At 24.5% G+C, this 25,648-nt stretch overlaps 1 protein-coding gene across 5 annotated transcripts in view; it reads right to left on the reverse strand.

The window, feature by feature from the left end:
* Positions 1–25,133, reverse strand: part of LOC113554714 (Down syndrome cell adhesion molecule-like protein Dscam2) — a 126,559-nt gene extending 101,426 nt beyond the window's left edge. For 4 of the 5 annotated variants that reach the window (XM_026958674.1, XM_026958675.1, XM_026958677.1 and 1 more), the window contains exon 1: positions 25,045–25,133. In XM_026958674.1, the coding sequence (XP_026814475.1) occupies positions 25,045–25,099 (55 nt within the window). In that variant the 5' untranslated portion in view covers positions 25,100–25,133. The remainder of the gene's footprint in view (positions 1–25,044) is intronic. The other variant, XM_026958673.1, reaches the window with a different exon arrangement.
* Between the last annotated feature and the right edge of the window lie 515 nt (positions 25,134–25,648).

Raw genomic sequence — 25,648 nt, forward strand, 5'->3', positions numbered from 1 at the left:
TATTACATTTTTGTACAAGTTAGACAAGTACCTAGGTAGATTTAGTTTATCTGCACGTATCAAATGATAGTTTCTATGCCCCATATGATTATAAATTTAAAAGACGGTTTTCAATAAAATTAATTTAGATTCTAAATAGTTTTCTTTGAAGTATTCGAGGGTTTATGGTAAATTAATGTCTTTAACTTATTTTGATTAAATGTTTGAACTAAAAGGTTTTAAATTAAAATAAATTATTCAAATATAAACTAGATATTGTAAATACCAAGTCAAATCAATTGTCTATGGTATATTTAGCAATTTTTAAGATCAGAAACGAACAAGACAAGATTTAGGATTTACATACTTAATTAAAATTTAAAATGCACATAATAAATTGTTGTCCTTTATTAAATAGGTATATCATTATGAATGTTTAAAAAAACTAAATATGTAACATTCATATTTTATTTAGATACACATCAAAACAGAATATGTTTTTTTTTAAATATTATGTATCTACGATATTGAAATACTACAATTTTGTACCTATACCTATTAAGTATTTTCCATAGACATTTTCGCGTTAAAAAGTTGAATATGAAAGGATTTGAAAGTATAAGGTATACTTTTATTTGATTTTCCTACATTTATAAAATATTAATAATAAAAAATATTTTATTCAGGTAATCATTAAAAGAAATTAATTACCTACTTATTTATTTTGCGATTGTGAAGTAGTTATCAGGATTATCCGTAGTTCTATTAATAGTAATATAAAAAAGAATATTAATTTGTATAACTTTATTTCTATGAAAACGATAAATTCGAATATAACTTGACATCAACGTTAAATATAATACCTAAGTTATAATAAAAGATAAAATATATTATATTAGGTATCTACTACAGGTTTATAAAGAACTTAATAATCATTAATTTTGTAAATCATAGATGAAATTAAAATTTTGTTTCATTACACTAAATTGAAATGAAGTATTTTATACAATTTAATTTATATCTTATTGAATTCAAAGATGTAAATATAGATTAAAGTATTTATGCGTATTTTGAAATTTTTATAATCATTTTATGTATTAAATAAGTTTTTATCTCATTCATAGGTAAAATACTACATTTATAATATTTAACATTTAAATAACTAATATTTACTATTTATTATTGTTTGATATAAGACAAATAAATATAGTATGTTTGGCTGTAGAGAATGTATAATTATGCATTTATTAATGAATATACGACGTACCTATTGTTTAACTACTTAATTAAAAAAAATATACAACAAATATTTACATTGTGTAGACTAATGAAATTATTTTTAATATTGATTATTCTTTATAATTAATAATACGTTTTTATAGTAAAACAACGTAAATGAAAACAAATACCTACTTATTAATATTTGAATATTTGAATAACTATATTTCAATTTGAAACAATATATATGCATTGTTTTCCATCCATTAATAAATAATTTCATCTCTTATATTATTTTCATTTTAATTTAAAATAATTTATCTTTGGCATCCAAGCCAATTTAAATAGTTATCTATGTCCATCCGGAATGTCTTTATTTTTTTTTTTAAATGATATTATTGGTTATTATTACGAATTAATATTTAAGTGGATATATTCTGACAACAATCAGGTTACAAGGTATTACGAAACTTAGTCCAAAGCAAACATTCTATTTTATAATTTTTTGCTGTTGGGATAAAGTAGACCGATGAACGATTGATCATTTCATGATATATAGTTAAATGTTACCATTTGTCATTACCTACTTATTTGAACGGACAAAATAATTTTTATTGTAATGTTTTCCAATAGAATTACATAATGAATTCATCAACGAGCTCTGAATGGCCACTATTGTTACAATGTAGACTTTAGAGCCAATACCATATCTCCACAATACAATATAGAAATATACTTTGTTATTTACATTTTTGTACAATATTATCGGTATAACAGTGGCTTGTTTAAAAACGCAGTAGTCGAAAAGAAAATGGCCGTATGATACAACAAAATATAATAGATTATATTATGTATAAATGTTTGGAACCTATACAATGTGTTTTCTTAACGTTAACATCAGTCAATTGAAACATTTATATATAAAATGTATATATATATATATATATATATAATGCTTATCAATGGTGCACATCTACTAGAAGAATAAGCTTAGGACATTTTTGGCAACACGTGTGATAGAAATATTTAACTGTTTGGCACGAGATACTTTCAAATGTCGAATGTCGATGTTTGTTAAGTCCACCGGATTTGTGTTCGTATAATATGTATGTACACGAATAAATTGTACTCTCAAGGTCCAGCTCTACATATAAAATGACGTAAAAGTACCTAATATTTGCACAGTTCTCATTGGTGCATACTTAGGAGTTAGGATAGAAGTAATCTGATGTGTAACGGTGTATGAGATTATGATTATCAATGGAAGAGAAGGATTAATAATTTAATACCAGACAAACGTTTGACGATCCCGAGGTGCGTTCACACGTAAAATCAGATTAACACCGTTTACTTACTACAAACACTCAAGATTAAAACGAACGACAACGATTTAAAATTTGTCGGGGATATAGTAATATGGACATAATAATAACTGAATAATATTATGGTTTTATGAAAAAAATTACAATTAGTATCCTCTAGTAAAATTGTTTAGTGTTATTTCTTCATAAAATGTGAAAAAAAAATTGCATACATTTTTACGCCCAATTAATAATGTATTGTATAATAAATATATGAATCCCATAAACAAGTTTTGAAAAAAGGACTTGTAAAGTAATAGGTTACAATTGTATTGTCTAAGTTTATTAATTGTTAACCTGTTATAATAGTACTACTAACAGCTAAATAAAAAAAATAAGTTAATTCTAAAAATGTTTATAAATATTAATTGAAAATTGATTAATTATCTTAAGTATTTTTTCTATTTTTTTTTGTTTTTTTTTTGTAGTATACTAGTTTATTGAAAGATTTTATTTGACAAAATCTTACAAATCTGGTGAATAATATTGCGTATAAAAAATAAAAATAAAGCACAGAATTTGATATAGGATGAATAACTAGCGTAGTGAAATGTATCCTGTCAAACTTTCCATAGACTATTACAATAGTTTTGAGTACCTTAGTAAAAGTGAAAATATATATGCCTGTTATATATTTTAGTGGAGCTGTTATCTTATATGGCATTTATGGTCCTATGTAGTATTAAGATGTGTCCATAGAGATGTCAAGACTGTTAAAGTTGACAAAACAATAGAAGATATGATCGAAACTCAAATATTTTATATTATATAAAATGGCTGTAATTTTTTTGTCTATTTTTTTGTAGCAACGTCAATACTTGCTACTTAATAATTATGTTTATTAATTAAATTTATTCTTATTAGTAAAAGAAATATTTAATATCAATTACCATGACAGTTTTTATTTAAGTAAATATCCTATTAATGTAATATTACAAGGTTTTTAGTAGTATTAAAAACTTCCAATTCCACAGTTATAAATGCCATTTTTTTTTTTTATTTAAGTGAAGAAATAATATGCATTTACTTATATAAAGTAAATATTTATATTTTTTTAAATATAGATTATTATTAATTGTTAGTTTTAGTAGGAATAAAAAAAAAATGCTGTTTATTTGTGTTCAATTAAAAGTTTTGTAAGAGGTAAATTTAAAATATTATATAACATTTAATTATTTTAGTTATTAAAAAAAAAAAAAAAAATACTTAATGGTTTATAAAATAACTTGGTGTATAGAATATAAATAATTTATTTTTCGATTTTCTATAACTATAGAGTATGGACTATAGTAATTCCCTATAAACACGAAGAAAAACTTAAAAGAATTACAAAAAGTGTTTAAGAAAAATAATATAAATTTAGCTTTATTATCAGCCTTATTCCTAGTGAGATGGTGGTTATAATCACTTTTAAATTGATAACAATAAAATGTACAATATATCATTATAATTTTACTTTAAAATGAGTTACAAATAACTTAAACCAGTATCAGAATTGTATTTATATTTGCTTGTTCTATTAGTCTGATTTATTAATCAATAAGCTATTAATTATTTAAAAATATATTTAATATTAATTAAATCTTAGAAAGTATTACAAATTTACATAAATAAATTAATATAAATTAAAATTTATAGACAAAGTGTTTCTATATGTATTATTTTTTAAATAAGTATTGTGATAATTCGATTCTTTATTTTGACTTATTCAAATTATAATAAATATGAATATCTACATATTAATACAATAACAAGACAATAATTTATAAGAAACCTTACCACAGTTTTCTGTTATTTAAGACTTTGTTTTTTTTTCTACTTTAGAAAACGTCTGGGGCTTCAATAAAATTATAAACCAAAGTTATAAGTATTTTTAGTTAATAATATATTCTATTTTTATTGGGGTATTTTGAATTTAATAAAATATATTTTGTTGTTTTTTAAAAAATACTATTTGCATTTCCAAGATAATAAAGTATATAATATTAAAGTACCTGTCTAAAATTAAATTCTAGTTTTTACTTTTTGTTTAAAAACTAATAGTTATTACATCAAAATATTTAATATTCTATGGTAAAAATAAAAAAACCTGCTAAGATTAAAAGTTTTTATCAGATATAAACAAAACTATTTATGTAAAAAGTAGTAAAATTACCAAATATAATCTAACAAATGTGAAATAATATGATAACAAAATATTATAATATTTATAATTTATTAATATTTATATTATAGGTATTTTATTATTTACTTATATTTAAAATTAAAATGTATATTTATAACTTATAAATCAGTACTTGGTAATTAACATTATGTATAAGTTATTGATATTATAATTCTATTTAATATAATTAAAAATTATTTTTAAACATTTTTGTTATTAATGTTTCATTATACTTGTGAACTCTTAAGATATAATTATAACTACACAGTACACCATTTCCAGTTCAACTATTTTATCATAACTATTGACATTAATACTTACAAATACACTACATACTATATAACTATGTAGTGATGATTATATATGTATATTTATATGTTTAAGTAGGCTAATTTTTACCATTTTTCATTCTTTTGACGGGTAGTATATTAGTTTACCAAAATGCTTAAAAAGTAATGTCAACAGAAAATTGATATTAAAGATGGAGCTATAAACTAAACTTTCTAAAGAATATATTTTATAGCCAGCATCGTAATGAAAACTATATGTATGCAATATACATTAATAAATATTAAAAAACAGCGAATAACACATATTTTCAAAAACAAACTGTTTTACTTATTTGAATTTTTTTATTATAAAAGTTCAATATTATTATTGTTTATTCTAGAATTAGACGAAAACGTTGTTGCTATAATAATGGTTTAAATATAGCAAAAGCATTAACTTTCACAATATTAGGACATAAAACATATTTACATTAAATTTTCCAGTAAAAACTTCGAAGGTTAAATTAGTTTTTGGGATGATAAGGGCCTTATTCATCATTTTGCTAATACATCAGTCGCTGTTAGATATGATAAATTAATAATACTGAAAATAATATTTAATAAAATTGGTCCGTTGGACTCTATTTTGTTATTTTATTTGAAGTGAAAAACGCGATTCAATCTTTTGATTATATATTTGAAAAATTGAATTTACAATATCTTTTTAGAAAAATCGTTACTTTCTATTTCTTTATGTTCAAAAATGTAAAATATATTGAATTCAGTTTATCATTTAATTTTCACTTAAATGTTGTATAGTCAGTATAAATATTATAATAAAAAATAAATGTATACTTTTGCATTTTTCATGTACTCATATTTCATATACCTACTCAGTATATATATGGTAATATCTATTACTTAAAAAGAAGCATATTTGAATATGTATTGCATTTCTAGAAGAATGTTTCTTTATTGTAATCATTGAAATAAAAAAGTATCCAGCTTACAATACTACGTGTTATTTAAGTTTAAATATTAAGATTTAAAGTGTATATAGTTGTGATAAAAGATATTTTAAAAACTGTTACATATTAAAAAAATAATAATCCAACTAACTGGAAAGTTATTATATTTGAATCCTCGCCAATTTACGATAGTATTACAATAGTATCGGTTTTTGGCAATTTTAACAGAACAAAAAATACATTATTAATTTTTATCTTATAATTTTTTTGCATATACTTGTTGTATATAATATAGTTATGGTAGTCTGTAACATAATAAATTACTAAAAACAATGGAAATATATAAATTTTTTTTTTTTTGTTAGAATTTTACTTGTTGAGTTGTTTTTGTACTAATTTTAAGCAGACTTTTCTTATAAAAAATTGTTATATCCATGTATAATTTTGTATAATATGCATATATATATAAAAGGAAAATCGTGTCTTGGATTTACGCCGTAAGTCCATTAATATACATGTGTTGTTGTTAATTAAATAGTTCTTTAAAAAGTACTAGCTTGAAAAATAAATATAGTAATGTAGGACGAAGTAAACAAACATTTCTTAGCATGTTCATTGTGTAAACGATTTTTTCAAAATAGTGAGAGACAAAAAGAATACTAAAATTAAATTATTTAGGAATTTGTACTTAATAATTTTAGTAATATATTGTATACTTACGTATATATTTGTGTTATTAAAAATATATACATAGATTTAAAGTGAATATTTCAAAATTGTTATGTCTTATGTTTTATACAAAATTATTGGTCGTATTTACACTTAATAATAATTTGAAAATAATTATAGAAAATCGACTTGATTAGATCATAATATTGTCACTAGGTCTTGTTAGGTTTCCACTAATAAATTTGAGTTAATCGTAAACCATCAAATTAGAAAAACGGTTATAAGCTGAGATTAATTTAGTTAATTAATATATATATATATATATATATAGTGTTATATATTGTTAAATTCTGATAATAAAGATTTTAAGGATTTTTAGTTAAAATTTTAAAGTTAGAAAAAATTACGATTGATGAGGAATTAACATTTCATATTTCAAGTAAAGAAATTAAATTATAACGCTCCACAAGAAAACAATTTAAAAATATTATGCATAAAATAATTATGCATTTGAATTAGTAGGAATTCATAAATTTACTTGATAATTAAGTTTAACCGTCAGTGTTTAAAAATATTCTAATAATATTTAAAAATTTGAATTTTTCCTTAATATACCAATTCGTTTATGGTAATAATTTTAAATAGTAATATACAATAGGCATATACAATTTAAGTAACTAGTTTAAAATACGTTTTATGATTTTCATTTTATTTATAGTTAATAAATCGTATTTATGTAACCTAAAGAGTTAATAATTAAAGATAACGTTATACCTACTATGTTTGAATATTATAAATTTATAAATATATAATTTTATCACAATATAATATATTATTAAAGCTTATAGGTATCTATGATAAATATTAAATTTAAAGCTATTTATCAAAAAACAAAAAATGTTTTCGGTATCTACTAACCACTATAGTTACTGTAAAATTCTGCTCGTGTGCAGTAAGATAACACGTTTACTGTATTAGCTTCTACCTTGTGCAAAAACTCCCTAATGACTTTGTGGATTAATTTTGAGTGTTGACATTCTTGCAAAAGTACATTCAAAATTCCTAAACTCAATGCACGCCAGCGCTCCTTTTACATTTTTGAAATTATCTTGATGAAGAAAACCAATTAGCCTTCCAAAGTACATACCTTTATACTACACAAGTACTTAATCAAAATTGCAAGTACATACATTTTTAATAAAATAATTGTTAAAGATATATGTAATTAATTTCCCCATAATATGTGTATTAAAATATAATATAACTTAGAGGAGTATACAAACATTTTTGAATCATATATGCAACATAATATAAAATGTACAATATTAAAAAAAAAAAAATAGGTATCGACCCCTTATTCCGGTGTTTACTATGTTTACTATTAGTCAATTATACAATCTATTACAGTTAAAGACAGCACTATATTGTTAAAAATTAATAATTATTACCTACTCATATTTTATCATTGGCATTACAAATTGAAGTTTTAAAATTGTGCACCTTATCATTGTACAACGTCATATTGTTGTATAATAATGATTAGTGTGTTCGTTGTAATTCGAATTTTAAACAATCATTATGTATTACTATATAATTTATATTTTGTTTTTTATAAACAAATATGAACCAATAAAGATAAATCCCAAAGGATATGCCATGTGTTGTACGATAAATATAATATATATATATATTATATATATATATATACAGCGTGATTTGATACTCGTGCATTATATAAGAGTCAAGTTTGGCATAAAAAAGTTATCGGGTAACACAATCTATATTTTATAATAATATATATGGCAATAGGATGTAGTGTTGAATTCGTACCTATTGCCATTATATTATTATAGTGTTCAAAATAAGAAAATCGAAAATAACAATTTTTTCATCGGCACGCGAATTTTCACGTCAAAAACTACTCGTATAACCATTATTATTATTATTATTATTATTATTATTGCTTTTTGTCAACTTACGAACATTACGAATAGTAATGGCGGTGTATAAACGGCCTCACACGATTAATGTCCTTAACGCAATTACGCGTTTAAAGCTGATTATTCTATTGATACTTAATGCAGTGCTTGTATAAATTTAGTTTTGTAATATAAATAGTAAATACACGTGCGAACAAATAATGATTTACCCGGAATGACGATTTAATATAAATAAGCACGAACACACGCATGTGATGGAAGCACATCATACACGTAGTTCCAATTTCGCGACAGATCACGTTGTCCTTTATATCATGCACAACGGTAGTCGAATAACAGACATATGAAAAGGAAAAACCTGCGCAGATGTTGCTGGGTTCGTGCGTTCACTACATGCATATATTATTATAATTATTATTATTATATATACCTGCAGTGTCGCCGAACTCTCGTTTACGTCAAGTGGTGCGAAATATTGCAAATAATCAACATTGACAATTATTATCGAAAGCAATTTCAGAATATTAAATGCCATCTGACCCGAACTGATGAGTCCATGATTTACTACTACCCTCGTGCACGTCCGGGCGTCACGGTCGCCTTATTATATTCCGTGGCGGTCGGTCTAGACCAGAGTCTAGACCGTGTCTGTCCACCCATCTCGCGACCGCCGCCATATCATACCTCGTGCATTGCAAATTAAACGGTTTTCTATATAATATTATGTACCCGAAGATAATTTGCTTTTCACCAGCCGATCGATCGTCTATGGTGTTTAGGGGAAGCGAAAGTGATGCAATAACGTGTGACGCAGTCACGACTGCACACTGTTTATCGCGCAAACGGTCAATTAACACACCTACGAAGCCGTACGCATTAAATATCGCATAACCGCGTGCCCATAGTTGCTGACTGCAGGCCATTTTCTCGCCGTGGAAATTCACTACGACTACTACGTGATTACGTACACGGGCAAAACGCTATACTCTTAGATCCTTGTGTCGAGTTTGCAACGGAGCATTTGCCCAGAATGGAAATGTAATGGACATATATATATATATATATATATTAAAACGCGTTTAGTATTAGCGCGGAAGTTTCATTTGGTGTGTTATCGTGTAATGTACTATTTGATTTGTAGTTTTATAAAAATTGAAATTTATTTTGATAATTTATTATTATTTCAAATTGATTAAAAAATGCTCGAATTTGTAGAATCATTATTAAAAATAATGTATTATGACTTATAATGAAACGCATACCTAAATTTAATTTTAACTATTCACGGTATATGCCTATAATATGAAATGTATTATAGAACAAATAAAAAAAAAAAAAAATTGAAATCTTAAATCTGAAACCAATGATTTGATTTTATACGTTATAGTTTATGATAACATTACAATAATATAGATAAATATATATTTTAAACTCGTAAATGTGAATAATCTGTACTTCACTTTTATTATAATACTGAATAATAAACATATCACCTACTTTATAAATAATAACGATAATTACATAAGTAGGTAGTATTATTTATCAAAACTCTTTAAGATGGCAACGGTTGTTATAGTATATCACTTTATAAATTCTAAAAGTAAATATAATATTTAATTTTCAGGTAAATTATACAGTGTAATATTTATTCAACAACAGTATAACCTTTTTAATCCTTATCACCACACTTTTAATTTTAGAAACTAAAGGCTTAAATTAATAAAGATAATATTATGATATGTAAACAACTTCATAAAATGTTCCGTATTAATGCTCTTTTCATTTATTAATTCATATTATACTTTAATCCTAAATAATCGCTTTACTGTTTCTGTTTAACTACACATATAAACATTGTTTTTAATCTAGTAAAATTTACAAGTTTTCTAAATAAAATACGACAACAACGGGGAACGTATGAAAATATTGCAAGGGCAGAGAAAATGCGATTGAGCTTATCAATGATTACGTACAATATTATGTAGATATATCTTTACGGATGTAATGGATATTACATTTTAGATGTGTCGTTCGGAAGAATCAAAGAATTAATTATATTATTTAATAACACAAGGTCCACGAGGATTTATCTCTTTTATTAATTTTTTACTATTCTATTGCACATTTGAAATCTTCACCTCGCTAAATCCCTACGCGTCGAAATGCTCACGCGTTTTCCTACGTCGGAATCCAATTATCCGGCATACGCGTCCCGCAGACGGAATAAAACCGTATAATGTACAATATAAAATACGTAATATATACACAAAATTACACACGCATTTGTCACCTATAAACCGTGGTAATTATTTAGCGTCGTCGTCACGACGTTGCCACCCCATCTCGAGTTCAACGGTCTGCTGCGAAATTAACAGCAAAGGTTTACTAACCCTACACGAGCCGTAAAGTATCATTGAATTCAACCGTTTACATTTTGATTTCGATTTTTCCCTGGACGTTTCTAAACTTCGCGTTAAAAATGCGCACGACAAAAGAAAACCTCCACTCATCGGTCGACAGCGGTGATGGCTATGAATAAGTACTAAAATAACAGATGGCCCCGCGTTTTATGCGAGTACGTGCAGAAGGGGTGTGAAGTGGCGAGTGGCGAGAGAGCAGAGAAAAAAAATGTAAAATAAAATAAACCGGGCAGAGAAGACTTCAGTGTCGCCCAGACGATAACGGCGTCCGTAAACGTTCAACCGTCAGTGTAATATATATATATATATATATATATATATACATATACAGCGTATATATAGGTACTAGCGGCCCATTATAATGTGCGTATACATATTGTATCCGACCGATGTCTGTGTATACGTACAGAGCGGTTGTCATCGTCACCGCAGCGCCGTCGCTTTTAATCTTTTAAATGGGTTTAATATGTAAAGTTATCCAGCGATATGGGCGTCTATGGTTATAGGATAAGGTATGGGGCGGGGGAGAAATAAAAATGATGTATATAGACACACACACACACATATATATATATATATATATATATATTATAATATGAACAATATAGGTATTATACACTCACCGTCGTTCTCGCGGTACTCGGCGCAGATGAAATGCTTCGTTAAAATATTGCGCATCCTATTATTTTTGTGCATACGGTCTCCCGAATAGGGGATTTCCCGTCGCGGCTTTTCATATTTTAACTAATTGCCCTAGTGTTTGCCGTGTAAATCCACCACCACTGCCGCCGCCCCAGTGTCTCTGGAGAAATCCGCTTGTACACATTGTTGAGTTGGCGGCGAAGCTCTTAATTTTAATAAACATATCAACGGGCGAGAAGGTTGCCCTGTCTCGTTCGAGTTTCCTCTATATTATGCTATATTATTATAATGTACGCGATTACACGACCTCTGCGAACTTTGCGGCGCCTCTGATTAAAATTGTAAATGCTATAAACATTTTCTTATTCCTCGTCTCGCCATCGCGTTCAAATTAAAATATATAAATATATTATACATCTTATCAAGACGGTTTATTAAACGTCTATCGTTTATCATCTATATATACATGTCACAGGTTGACCGGTAAATATAATATAATAATATTAATATATTATGTTATTAATTCATTACGATGCAGGCGTGCAGAGAATTTTTAATGCATTTTAATTTTAATTTTTACATAGAAATGTTTGAATTTAAGTATAGTATGATAACCGTCGACCAAAAGGACACGTTTCAGTAAATAGGTATATCAAAGACTTATAATAAGGACATTTGACGATTTATATGTGGTTAATACATACGGTAACCCGGTACACGTATCCGGTAAAATTTTAAACTTTTTTTTTCAACATATTTTACTGTAATAATATATTATACCGCATACAATAAAGAAATAAGAATATAATATTATGTAATACAAAATGTAATTTTTATTCTCAATTCAACCAAACATTTTTTTCTAAATGTTTGTACTAATTAATATCTTATGCTTATATTCAGAAAATATTATAACTGAAATAAAAAAAATGATCAAAGCTAATAACTTTTTATTATTTTTAGTTGTAAATATAATTTTTAATACTTACACTTCATGCAACTTAAAAAAAAAAAAAAATACTAGTAATTTATTTAAAACGTAGGTATTTATAATATTTAACATTTTATTTAAAATATATCATAGTTTATAATAATTAATTGTTCACCTACACTCGCGTTCAATAATAATAATTTCAGTTGAATATATTATAAATTGTAAAATAAGTTGAATATGTGATATCAGTATTATGGGCTATATAGTAATATAAGCTTACACTATACAATTAGGTCTGTTAATTATACTAAATAAAACAGGTTTATCTTACATTAAACGTATACCTTTACATTGTCTACTTAAACATAGAAAATTATATTGAAAACACAAATCGATGTAATCGAATCCTTTAGATAGAGTTTGTAATCTATATAACTATAAATATATATATATAAATAATAACCTGCTTAGTAATGTTATAAAGGGTAGTAAAACCTAAGCATACTTTTCATTCAATACATCCCGTGTCTAAGGTGACACTGATAAATGCGCTATTAAACATTCAACGAACCGTATTTAATCGTTTAGGTGAACTTCACATTATAAACAATACGGAATTGAAGAAAATGGAAGAGCTACTAAGCTTCAGGGAAAACTTTTGAGACTATTGTTCCGTATAAATGTATTGCTAACGCCAAGCCGTACTCAAAAAATCTTTAAATTAAAGTATGAAACAATTAGATTTGTTGTACTTCAAGTAGGAAAACATAGATCAATAGAGCATGTTATAATACTATAAACAATTAACTACGAAATTTGTTAATTTATAGAAATGTTGTCAGAAAATATTTTTATAAATAAAATAAAGATGTGCTTGACATATGAAAAAGTCGTAATTAGAAAAATAGATATTTTCCAATGTATTTTTTTTTTTTTTTGTATACTTCACACTCGAAGAACACCGAATTTTTATATGATCTACGAATAGGCGCAACTAGACCTCTAAAACGTGGGTTACTAGTAACATGTGAACCCCAAACCATCTCCCCCCAGGCATAGACTTGGTTCTAACTATTCAGACTAGAATAGCGAATATACTACATAAACTATAGATCTAAATTTTCAAAAACTAATAGATTTATATTTTATATTTTCTTTTCTTATTTTTAAATCTTATAAAGTGTAAAATAAATTTAAGTAAAATTAATAATAATATTATCTAATAAGCTACCTAATTACACTAAAAATGATTTTAGTACTTCAATAAATAAATTATGTTTAATAGGTAAATCTCCACCTATGGTATTATTATTTAAACTTGGGTTTCTGTATAATTTTAAGTATACCCAGTTTTACTGGTATTGAATTTTATAACTAAAAAATGACTAAATAATAATGTATCTAAATGTTTACTTTAAAGCATCAATTTAGCATAACTAAAATGTTTGATTTGAAATTAATTAACAATAATGTTGTAGCTTAACATTATAAAGCTCTATGTATTTAAGTGTGATTCAGTACAATTATAATTCATTTTTTTCTCACATTTTTGAATAGTACGAAATTATAGTTCCCTAAATAATAATAAATTAAATTTTTGGTTTTATATATTATTATTATTTTGTTATTGTACATAATACAGTATAATATTATTATGTTTAAATCCGTATTATATGTTGAAAATATTAACTAAAATTATTTTTAAGGTACGTATTAAGACTCAATCCAATTATCGACACACATAAATCACATGAATAACAGACTATTGAATTTATTTTACATTAATACAAAACAATTTCTGTTATTGTATGTTTTTTTTTTTATACTATACATTTAGTGGGTATATTGTTAACAGTCTAGCAGTACTACACTTTTAATCTATATAGCATTATTCATATTCAGTTTGAAAGATGCGTGTAGAAAGATTAGCACGAATTGTTCACCAAAGGGTTGCTGGGCTACCTCTTTCGTGAGTCATATTATGCGAAAAACCACATTCAAATAAAATGAATAGATCTTGATGCACTAAACCTGGCTCTTAAGTTCAACCCTATTTTGAATTAATATAGGTAACAGCAATAACAATAATGAAAATATCCTTTATGTATTAATGTATTATTTAATTGTGCTGAGTCCCGGGAAAATTCTACTAGCTGTTTTAGATGATAATTTATTTGAGTGCATACATATAGCTATAACTATAATACCATATTTTAAAATTACAATTCTTTTATTTTTTTAATGTTAATGAACCATTGGGAACTTAATATAAAATCTATAGAAAAGCGAATCTCAAACATCTATTTGTTCTATCTTATTAGAATTTAAATTACCTAGGTACCTATGTAATAATAAAAATAATAATTATAATAAAAATTCCATAGGCACGATAAAATAATATAGTATAAAATACATTTAAAGTTATTTAATTATGTTAGATACGCGGAATCCGATTAATTTACTATCAATAAATAATATATTTTAAGTTGTTAAAAGATAAAATAATGTCAATATTTTAAAATTAAAATATTGAGTTTTTACTTATCATAGTACATTTTCTATAAAACCTATTATAACTCCGTTGGTATAATATTATTAAATTATTCTTAAAATTAATTTTACACAGTTATTTATTATATATATATATATATATTTATTTATTTATTTATTTATACTTATATGTAGGTTTAACGATTATCTATTCTATTACTGAACGACAGTTGATACTTGATATTACTTATTACAGTCGATCAGTTTGCTAATACATCTTAGTGGTTCATTTAATGAATATGGTTATATTGTAATTATATTATGAATCAAATTTTTCTAAAATATCTATTTTAGTTAGAAAATGGTTATTGTTTTACCAATAAATTTACCATTCTAACTACTATTCATGATATTGAATTCAAATATAAAGTACATACAAATCGAAAATAAAACATAATATGTTGATGCAATTAGGTTATTATATAATAAATTAATTGCTATGATATAAACTCTAGTATATATATATTATAGAAAATGACACTTTAATTTTTTTACGTTAAATATGAAGTAATTTAAGAGCAATAAAATACAACATCAAAACCAAAAATTAAAAACAGAAACCACAATGGTTTCACGGAATCATAAAACTTATAAAAAGAGCTTTTGTTCGTGTAAATATTTTCCCGACACACGCATTTTGGATATTTCCATGTGATTGTGTTGTGTGAGAAATAAAATATTATTTTAAAACAATAAGTCTACATTTGAATTATTTCATTACAGTAGTGGATCAATACAACGATTCAGTAATTATTTTCCTTTTCTCTAAATTTATCGAAACTGTATCAACGCTATGCGTCTATTTAATAGAAAGACTCTTTGACACGGCGTAGTAGTACGCAGAAGAATCGACGTCTGTCTGTCGAATTTCCTATTAAAATTGATATGGACAGATAGGTTTAAACGTACATTTTAAGACAGTAGACAATATTGAATATTGGTTATTTTCTTAATAAAACATTATCTTTGCATTGTCTAATCTTGTCAATTTTATATAAAGATTTAAGCACTTATCAATAACATAATACATTAACTTTTTATGTAGGTATCTACTTAATATTATAGATTTATACGTCACTATACATTTTAATAACTTACTTAATCATCTATCCAAAATTAATTAACAATAGTGATTCAATGTTAAAATAAATACAATATTAAATATCAAATACATTGAACGGAGAAAACATATTTAAGGTTTATAGTCAATAAACATTTTTACAAGCTAATAAACAATAACAATATTTAGATATTTATGTACAGTGTACAATAAGCAGTATAAAATAAATATATTTTAAATAAATAATTTCGAAAAATAAAAATGAATGCTTAATATTGCATCGATGAGCTTAGGAATTAATGAAAAATTAAAACACTTACTTTTTTAAATATTTTAAAAGGCAAAATGTGAATATAGTTTCGATATTTGGTGAAAATTATTTCAAATGAATTAATGGAAGTTAATATCATAAGCTGTGTTTAAATTACTAATTTATTTAGAATTTAAAATACAATTATAATGAAGAACACGAGTTATATACATTTTTGATTAATTTCAGATACATGTATAGGAATATATTTAGTTTGACATTAAAGAGTAAATAATTTTAAAAATCAATTAGTTAATTATAATAAACTATATTAGTAGTATTATACGTATTATTAATACTATATTATAAGTCGTATTGTATAACATTAATCTGATTATATTTTTATTAATCGATCATAAAATAACTTATTACACACTTAACGAACATTTCAAAACAAATATTATATAAAATAAGGTCGATGGAGGATATTTTAACAACAATATTTTACTAGCAACATATTATATAGGTAGTTCATTTTTTTCGCAATCATTTTTAAAAGAGCACTATTTTGTCTGCCCCGTCACACTAGTAAATCTATAAATCAAATTTAATCCAATAACTGTGTCAGAAAGTAACGTATATTATATATTATTAAATTATATTATGTATGTTTAACCATTTCATAAATAAAATTCTTTGTTATCATTTTGACAGTGATATAAAAACATTTTAATACAACGGTATAAATAAAGTATTATATAAATTAATCAGATTTTGTTAAATAAAATATTTTCCTTTTAACATGTATATCCATGAAGAAGTCACATTAAAAATAAAATATTTTTTTCACGTTATAAAATATATTCAAAAAGTAAAAGCTGATAAAGTGCATATTATCAACAATATTGTAAAAATATATTTGCATATTGTGTTCATATTATTTATTAATTAAAGTTAGTTTTTATATATATATTAATTTTTAATTAATGTTTATTATTTTAAAACGCGTCAAATCACGTGTATTCATATTATGACGAGCAGACGGAAAAATGTAACGAATGTACTTCAGTTTATTGTACTGTAATATAATATTAACAGTTGTTATTTGAAAGTGCAAATAATGTTATATAATTAAATACGCAAATATGTTCCTGATTTTTCTTACCCAAATAATAAATATAATACTAATCCTAGTCATATGGTTTATTAAACACAAAATATTTCTTATAGCTATTTAGCATAAATTAGACCCTTAACAATTCGCACCAGTATTTTCAAAGCACCTACATATCGCATTATAGTTTCTTTATATCTATTATTATTATTTTTTTTTTAATTCGACTTCGTAGTTTTGTCAAAACCACGTCTCTTGTCGCTTCTTTTTTTCTTATTAACGTCCTTTGTTCTCTGTTCTTCATACATAATACAACGCACTCAATGGGCCCTCGGGTTTCCCTTGTTTTCACTAGCCCATACACACTTGTGTCCACTGTCCGCGCCACCTTTGTTTTTTTCCCACCCTTGTCTACGCGCGTTTCTTCTACTTTTATGTTCTCCGTATACACATTGTAAACTTTGTCTTCTGTGCTTTCAATTGCTCCGTCTGTAGCTCCTTTACCCTGTTCGACCATCGCAAGTATCCTTTTATCGACTCGTTTTCCCCTCTTACCCTTTATACTCTTTATGAGCAATTTCTTCGCCAGTTTTACCCCTTCTTACATTTTTCATTTGAGATCCCTACCAAAAGACACTACTCGAATGATTATCAACACGAACTCTAGACCAATTTAACTCAACTGCGTCATATCTCATAAAATAAAATCTAAAGAAAACCTTTCTACCTACGTGGTTTTATAATTTAACATTATAATTATTTTTTTTTCTTCGTGTATACTCAAATTGATTTGTCGAAATTTGTACTAAAAATATTTTAAATACATAGACACACAATACACATTATGTATGTCTAATATATAAAAATATCGTATTATATATGAATTATAAATTTGATATTTTTATAATATTACATTATGTATATGTATGTATAATAATATGTATATGTTTGTTTGTTGATTTTTATTTTGCATTTTTATTAAAATAATTATCAAACTTAAAATTCATCAATTATATTATAATTTATATAATAATTTACATAGTACCCATTATGGACTATAAATAGTTTGAATTTAAGCTAAATATTATATCGAAAAAAAATGTATGTGTATAATATTATATTAAATACATTAAACAATAGAATATACAATTCAACTAATGGACTGTTTTAAATTTTGTTATATTTGCCTATAATAATATAATCGTATAATATATTCCATAAGCTATTTATAAAGGTTTTGTATAAAACTGAATTAGTATTGAAATTGGACGAGATTATATTAACAAAATTCAGTTATAGTAGCTAATAATATTTCTATACTAGGTAGATAATAAAAATAATAATACAATTGCAATTTTAATATTACAAAAATAATTTTCATTTTTCAATAGAAATAAGTAGGACTTGAAAATGTCTTTTTTTTTTAAATTTTATTTTGTTAGTTTATAAATTAAAAAATCATTTGACATATACATCAAATATAAATGTAAATTAATAATTTTTAAAGGAAATGATGTGAATGCAAAACAAGGACGTATTACTATACAACTTCACAACAGAACAAATAATTAATTTTTGTTCCGGAAATAATTTTGCAACGGAACAGATATAAATTGTATGTTAACTTAGAATATATTAATATTTCGTACATTTTTTTTTCTATGACAATTAAAACAAATAATCGTATAGTAAAAAAAGTAATTATATTGAAAAAGTTTTTCATAATAATAAAATGATTTACTATTTAATTGAATACTTCAATAGTGTATTTGAAAAATAAGTTAGAAATTTAAATATCTTTTTATATGTAAGTGCATGTATATCTATTTTTAAAACGTATTTAATATATATTTGTATTTTGGTTTTTATTATCAATTTATATTTTAGATAAATGCATTTTTGATGTTCTTTCATTTTCACTGTATATTGTATTATTACAGTTGCATGTATCATATATCTTATATATTGATTTAGACGGTACTCAAGAAGTAAAAGTTAGTTATTAATTATTAGGTTCTTATAACGAAATGCCGGATTTCGCATATATTATAGTGCATGTTCATTGTTCATACTTATATAAGCAATTACATATAGTAAATGGATTTTCTTCTTTTACTTAGATAAGGAAAATTTCAAATTTGTATTTCGTATACTTTTGCATATTTTCTATAAAAACGTATGTTTTTGTGTATTACACCTTTACATTTAAATGTTTTAATCTTATTTCATTATTTTATACATAATTATTGTATACAAATCTATTCCACAACACAAAAATTGAAAATATTTAAAAAAATAATATAATATTACGTTTTCGTAGATCATTATTATAGTAGGTAGGTACCTAATCCATTATATACTATTTTTATATCGTTTAATTTTATCTATCTTAAGAGATTATAACTAAGGATTTAACTTAAATTATAACACATTTATCAATTATTGTTGAAACTTGAATTTTCAGACTTCAGGTTTACAACTTATAGAAGCTTTAGACATTTTTAAACAAGTCACAAATTCTACTAATTATCGTTTTGAAAATGAAAGCGTATTTTTACGTTAAATTATTATTAAGTAGGTATAAAGGTTTGTTAATTTTAAAAGAAATTTTTAAAATACACCGAGGTGAGAACGTTAGGTTAGATTGATTTCTGAGTTCTTTTATCCAGATTTTTCCCCAGAAATGTTCTCGAGACTGTTGAGTTTCAAAATATATACCCATAACAAGCGTTGATGTGGAACGCAGTTTTTCTAAACACAAACCTATTGTTATGAACCGTGGTTTTAATTTAAACGAAACCAATATGAAAATCATTATTGTTACTTATTGTTTTTCTAATAAACAGTAAATTGGATATTATATATTTTAATATATAAATAAATTGCTGTAGATAATTTGCTGTATATTGTAGGTAAAATACAAATTATTTAATATTATTTTTATGTTGAAATTATTGATAAATTATTTTGTATGTTTTGTGCTTTTTAGGTGCATATTTTAAATTTAAAATTTATATAAATTCGGACTTTAACTTATAACTTATTAATTGTGTATATAATATATATTGAATGCTCACATCCACATAATACTAAAAATATTTAATACTATTTTTAACGTGCATGACATTGTCAAAGCTATGTCGTTATACAAAACGTGTACCCAAACTATTTTATAAATATTAAAAACTATGTTCTTTAGATGTTTTAGACATATTGTTTTATATAAATATGAGTAATACATTTGAATTATGCAGTAACACGTAACTCAAATTAGCGGCACTCTAAAAGTAATTTATAAAAGTATTTTTTTTTTTTTATAAGTTTAATGAAATACATAAAAAAAACCACGCTGAAACTCGTGCAGGAGACGCTAATAACAGTTGCAAATGTTTTTGAAAAATACTTTTTGATTCATATCCGCGAGGGTGTAGTAATGAAATAATAGTTCACTATGACTATAACCACAAGTCATATTTTTCTTTTTTTCTCGTTTTACGAAGAAGGGTAAAGTCTTAAAAACAGTAGAAATTTAACACGATGAAATAAGGAGAGTATGGAAAAAATGTAAATAAAAAATAAAGTACATTCAAGATTGTAAAAATAAAAAAAAAAATAAACGGAAAAGTTTACCGTGTAAAATAATCCAGAGAATCAAATGAAAATTTTCTCGGCAAAAGAACGATGGTCTTCTAGTAAATGGTCATTGGGGATGGAGGAGTGGTTTTTAATCCGACGACGTTCAAATTAAACTTTCGCTCCAATATGAATCGAGAAAGGGGCGTAGTGGGACGCAGTTGACGCGATGCAATTTAAAAACGAATCGTAAACTCAACAACGAACAAGGAAAATACTAGTTCATTAAAAAAAAAAAAAAAAAACATAACTTTTCCCTTAGTCTATATTAACAGTAACTCTTCAACACGATAATTTTATAATTATCATTTAGGTACACGCGTTTATTTACAATAATCATATAGTCATATAGTTAATATTATAACATAAACTCTATGGATGTAGGAGTAACATACATTTTAATTTTTAATCAATTTTTTATATTTCTTCAAAATATGTAATTAAAAATATATTCTGGGTTGATGGTAAGTAAGGAAATAGTTTTGTTTATTTTTATAAATAATAAATGACATATTATGCGTCGAATTATGAAATTAAAACTACGAGAAAAATAATTAATAACCACGGAAAACTGAACAAAAGTTTTTCAAATTTTTATAAACGTATTCGTGTTATTATTGCTTTGATAGTAACTATAGTTTGAAATACGATACTAGAAGCAATTCTTCAAGTTATATCCTTTGAAAAAGCAGAAATCAAACAATTAATTTACCAAATAATTGTAATCTAGTCGTAAATAATTTTTTAATTTTAATAATTATAATATTTCAGCTAATATATATTATAACCTTGTTATTGGTGTCATATCATTATATAAGCCCGGGTTAACTTTGAAAACATTTGGAAGTGACTAATAAATGACAGTTAACTAGAATACCTCACAATATATTATAAGTCTTAATCTCATTATAATGACACAAATCGATTTTTTATGATTTCTTTAAAAGTTATTGATATCTTAGAATCTTACCAATGTACCATGATTTATATATTATTTTTTTATTTAGATTTTAGTAGTACTAATACAGTTCGATAACTATAAACAGTAAGCACTATAGTAATTGCTTAAATTATTGTAAAAGAAAATGGAATAATTACACTTAAAAATATATGAAAGTCAAACATTATAATACATATCAATATATTATATTTTACGCATTTTAAACTATTTAATATAATGCCAAAAAATAAACCCTGTTGAATATTTAATTAACTGCCTATGTTGTATTCACATATAACTTATTATGTATGTTCACAAATAGGTAATTTTAACTTTGAATATAAATAATAATATATATTATTTATGAATAGTTGTATACGTCCTAATAAAATGCGCATGTTTAACCGCATAATATTTTATATGTGTTTTAAGAACTGAAGCTTGGCAATACCATGTTTAAGTATGAATAGGTAACTTGCATAAGTACTTGTATTTGATAATTAAATGTTTTATTTAAAGTTATTTCATGTTGATAAATTTATAATCACGAATGTATAATAGTTATTCATATACTACCACCATTAATTTTGTCTATCGCTTATTTAAATGTATATCATGGATACTGGTTCAATTAAATTTTGATAAACTAAGTATAAATTAAATATTAGAATTATATAATTACATGAGAAAATAAATATAAATATATTTATTTAACTTTACTCATTAAAGTTGAAATCAATTTTTTTTTTTTAATTAATTAAAAAAGTAATTGTATTTTATAATCATGTAGTCGTCATACACGTTGTGATAAATAATTAAGATACGTATTTATTATTAAAATAAATGTATATAATATATAAGTTTTTAGTAATTAATAATTGACATAGAATCAAAACTCAAATATCTACTAACAAACAATAAAGACAATGTTTAGTAATCGGTAAAAGTCCAAATTCAAATCGTATATTTTTCAACAATAAATGTCATGATATTATATTATTATATTGCATATAGTAAAAATATATGAAATACAATAGTGACTAATAAACAATTTAGTCTCCACATAAATGATAGTTTAAATATTATTGCTGTATTATTTATAATAATAATAAATTATGGTATTAATATTATTTTTTCATTTCTATACAATATTTTATTTTATATTTTAAGATAATGGGTTATAGTTGTAGTTATGACAATAGTCATAAAATGTAATATCTATCTAATTTAAATTATAATACATTAATCCTTAATAATTTTAATTAATTTTATTCAAAAACAAGTTTTGGTTAAGGAAATCTTAAGTTAAAGAACTAATTAACAATTGTCTAGAAATTATAATTTGCACATTTTCTTTTGAATTCATAAAAAGATTTTTTTATTTATTGTATGCGAAGATTTATATACGTATGGTTTCCTTTAAACAAATACATTATGTATTCGAGAAGTTATAAAATATGTCACGCACATAAACTTAAGTAGGAAATTAAAAATTTAAAAATACAAAATATTTTGAATGTGGCCTGTGATCATAAAATAGCATATTGGTCATTGGGGAATACTGTTAAGACAATACAAACAGTAGCCTTAGGAGACGATAAAGGTCCCTAATAAATAAACAAACACCTACTATAAGTCTATATAAACATATTATAGTCAATAGTGCATGTAGGATTTACGATATATCCGATAACCTTTAAGTAATATATATTATATTCAATATAGGTTTTACTTTATTTTAAATTTAGTAGTAAATAGCTAAAATGTTTCATGCAAAAAAATGTGTTATCAGTGTGTTATATGTGTTTAATCAGTTTGAATGGACTGCGTTAATGGAATTTCTCACTTTTTAATTTTTATCAAACAAATAAAAGTTAAAAATTTAATGGACAGCTTAATGATTCTTAATTAAAAATAAATCACCTATACAATATGGGCAATCCTTTAAACATTAGTTTTTATATAATATCAAGGTATGATAAGTTTAAAATGACATACCTGATATTAAAATGTTTTACAAATTTTTAAATTATTTCTAGAGTATAAAAAATTAAATAAACTAAAACCAAGTATATAAATTAAAAAAATATTCGTAACGTCGTCCAGAAATATAAAGTTTAGTTATCCAATTTATTTATTCGGTTTATAAGGTTTTATTTACAGTACCTAACTAGTTAAAGACTTAAAAGAAATTAATTTAAGATTTAAAAGCATTTCAATCTCGTCAATACCATTTTTGATGATTGAAGATTGTGAATTTGTGTATCTTTAAACACAATCTTCTGTATTTCCAATATTTTACAAATCACTTGTATTTAGATTATTTAAGTTCGAGTTTGTAGATTAAAATCCAATGTTTTTAAGAATAATTACTGTGTGTAACTTAGATAATATTCTATGAAATTTATCTATGTTAACGAATTTTTAGTTTTAAGCTTTATAATTGATACAGTTTTGAGTTATTAAGTATCAGAGAGATACTATTTTATATGTATTTAAAATGTAATTTTTTTTATATCAAAAATTCTGTGTAAAAATATCTAAACAATTATTTTAGAATTGTTGAGATATAAATAAGACTATGCATTGCATAAAATGTCACTTAATGCAAATTTAAATAAACAGGTTGAATATTATTGTACATGTGTATATACTGTATAAACATTCTATAAAAATAAAATGCAATACTAAAGTAAAACCTAACTCTAAAAAATAAAATTTAAAAAAATAACAATTAAATTGTATATTTGTATACATATTTTATACAAACCACATTAAAAATTAAAATAGAAATATTTTTTCTAAGCTCTAAATGGCTTGCGTTATATTATATCAGCCTATGCATAAACTGAAGAATTTAAAACAATTTGAAGAAACAATAAAATATAAAATACTATAATATAAAAAATACTAGGCTGTTTAAAAGTTCTTACCGGGTAAAAAAATGTGCACGACGAAAACAAAAGTCACGCCGAGCCGGCGAAACATGTCGAGGGTTGCGCGTCTAACCGATACTGATGATATCCGGCGACTGCGCCGACACCCCTGACCAGGTTTAATACACTCCGGCAAACGGCCGCCCAGTAAAATGCCCCCTATAACTTGTGTACAACTGTGCAAGTGTTTTTTACGCGTCAAAAAACCGCGTTTTTGTAATGTATTTCTCTAAGACACACTATAATGACTTCCGAAGAAAAATATAACAAATCCTATGTTGTAAGGCTTTTTTTCGTAACGCGATGATCATATATCATAATTTGACGGAAAGCAAACATAGAAGTTCACGATGTTAACGTAGAATCTACATTTATCCACGAATATAATATATAAAAATATATACATTTTTAAATACTTATTTAGTACATAAGGTTTGGTTAGCAACTGAAACAGGTGTATGTTTATTCGGGTTGAAATATAAAATTTTAAATCAATGTTTAGACTTCTCTTTATAGTTTTTCCTTGCGTTTACAAAGGAAATCGAAAAATTATTACTCATAAAAGAACATAAAACCAGAATATTTCCAATCGCTATTATCA

Source organism: Rhopalosiphum maidis, chromosome 2 (assembly GCF_003676215.2).
Source record: "Rhopalosiphum maidis isolate BTI-1 chromosome 2, ASM367621v3, whole genome shotgun sequence".
Taxonomy (NCBI): Eukaryota; Metazoa; Arthropoda; class Insecta; order Hemiptera; family Aphididae; genus Rhopalosiphum; species Rhopalosiphum maidis.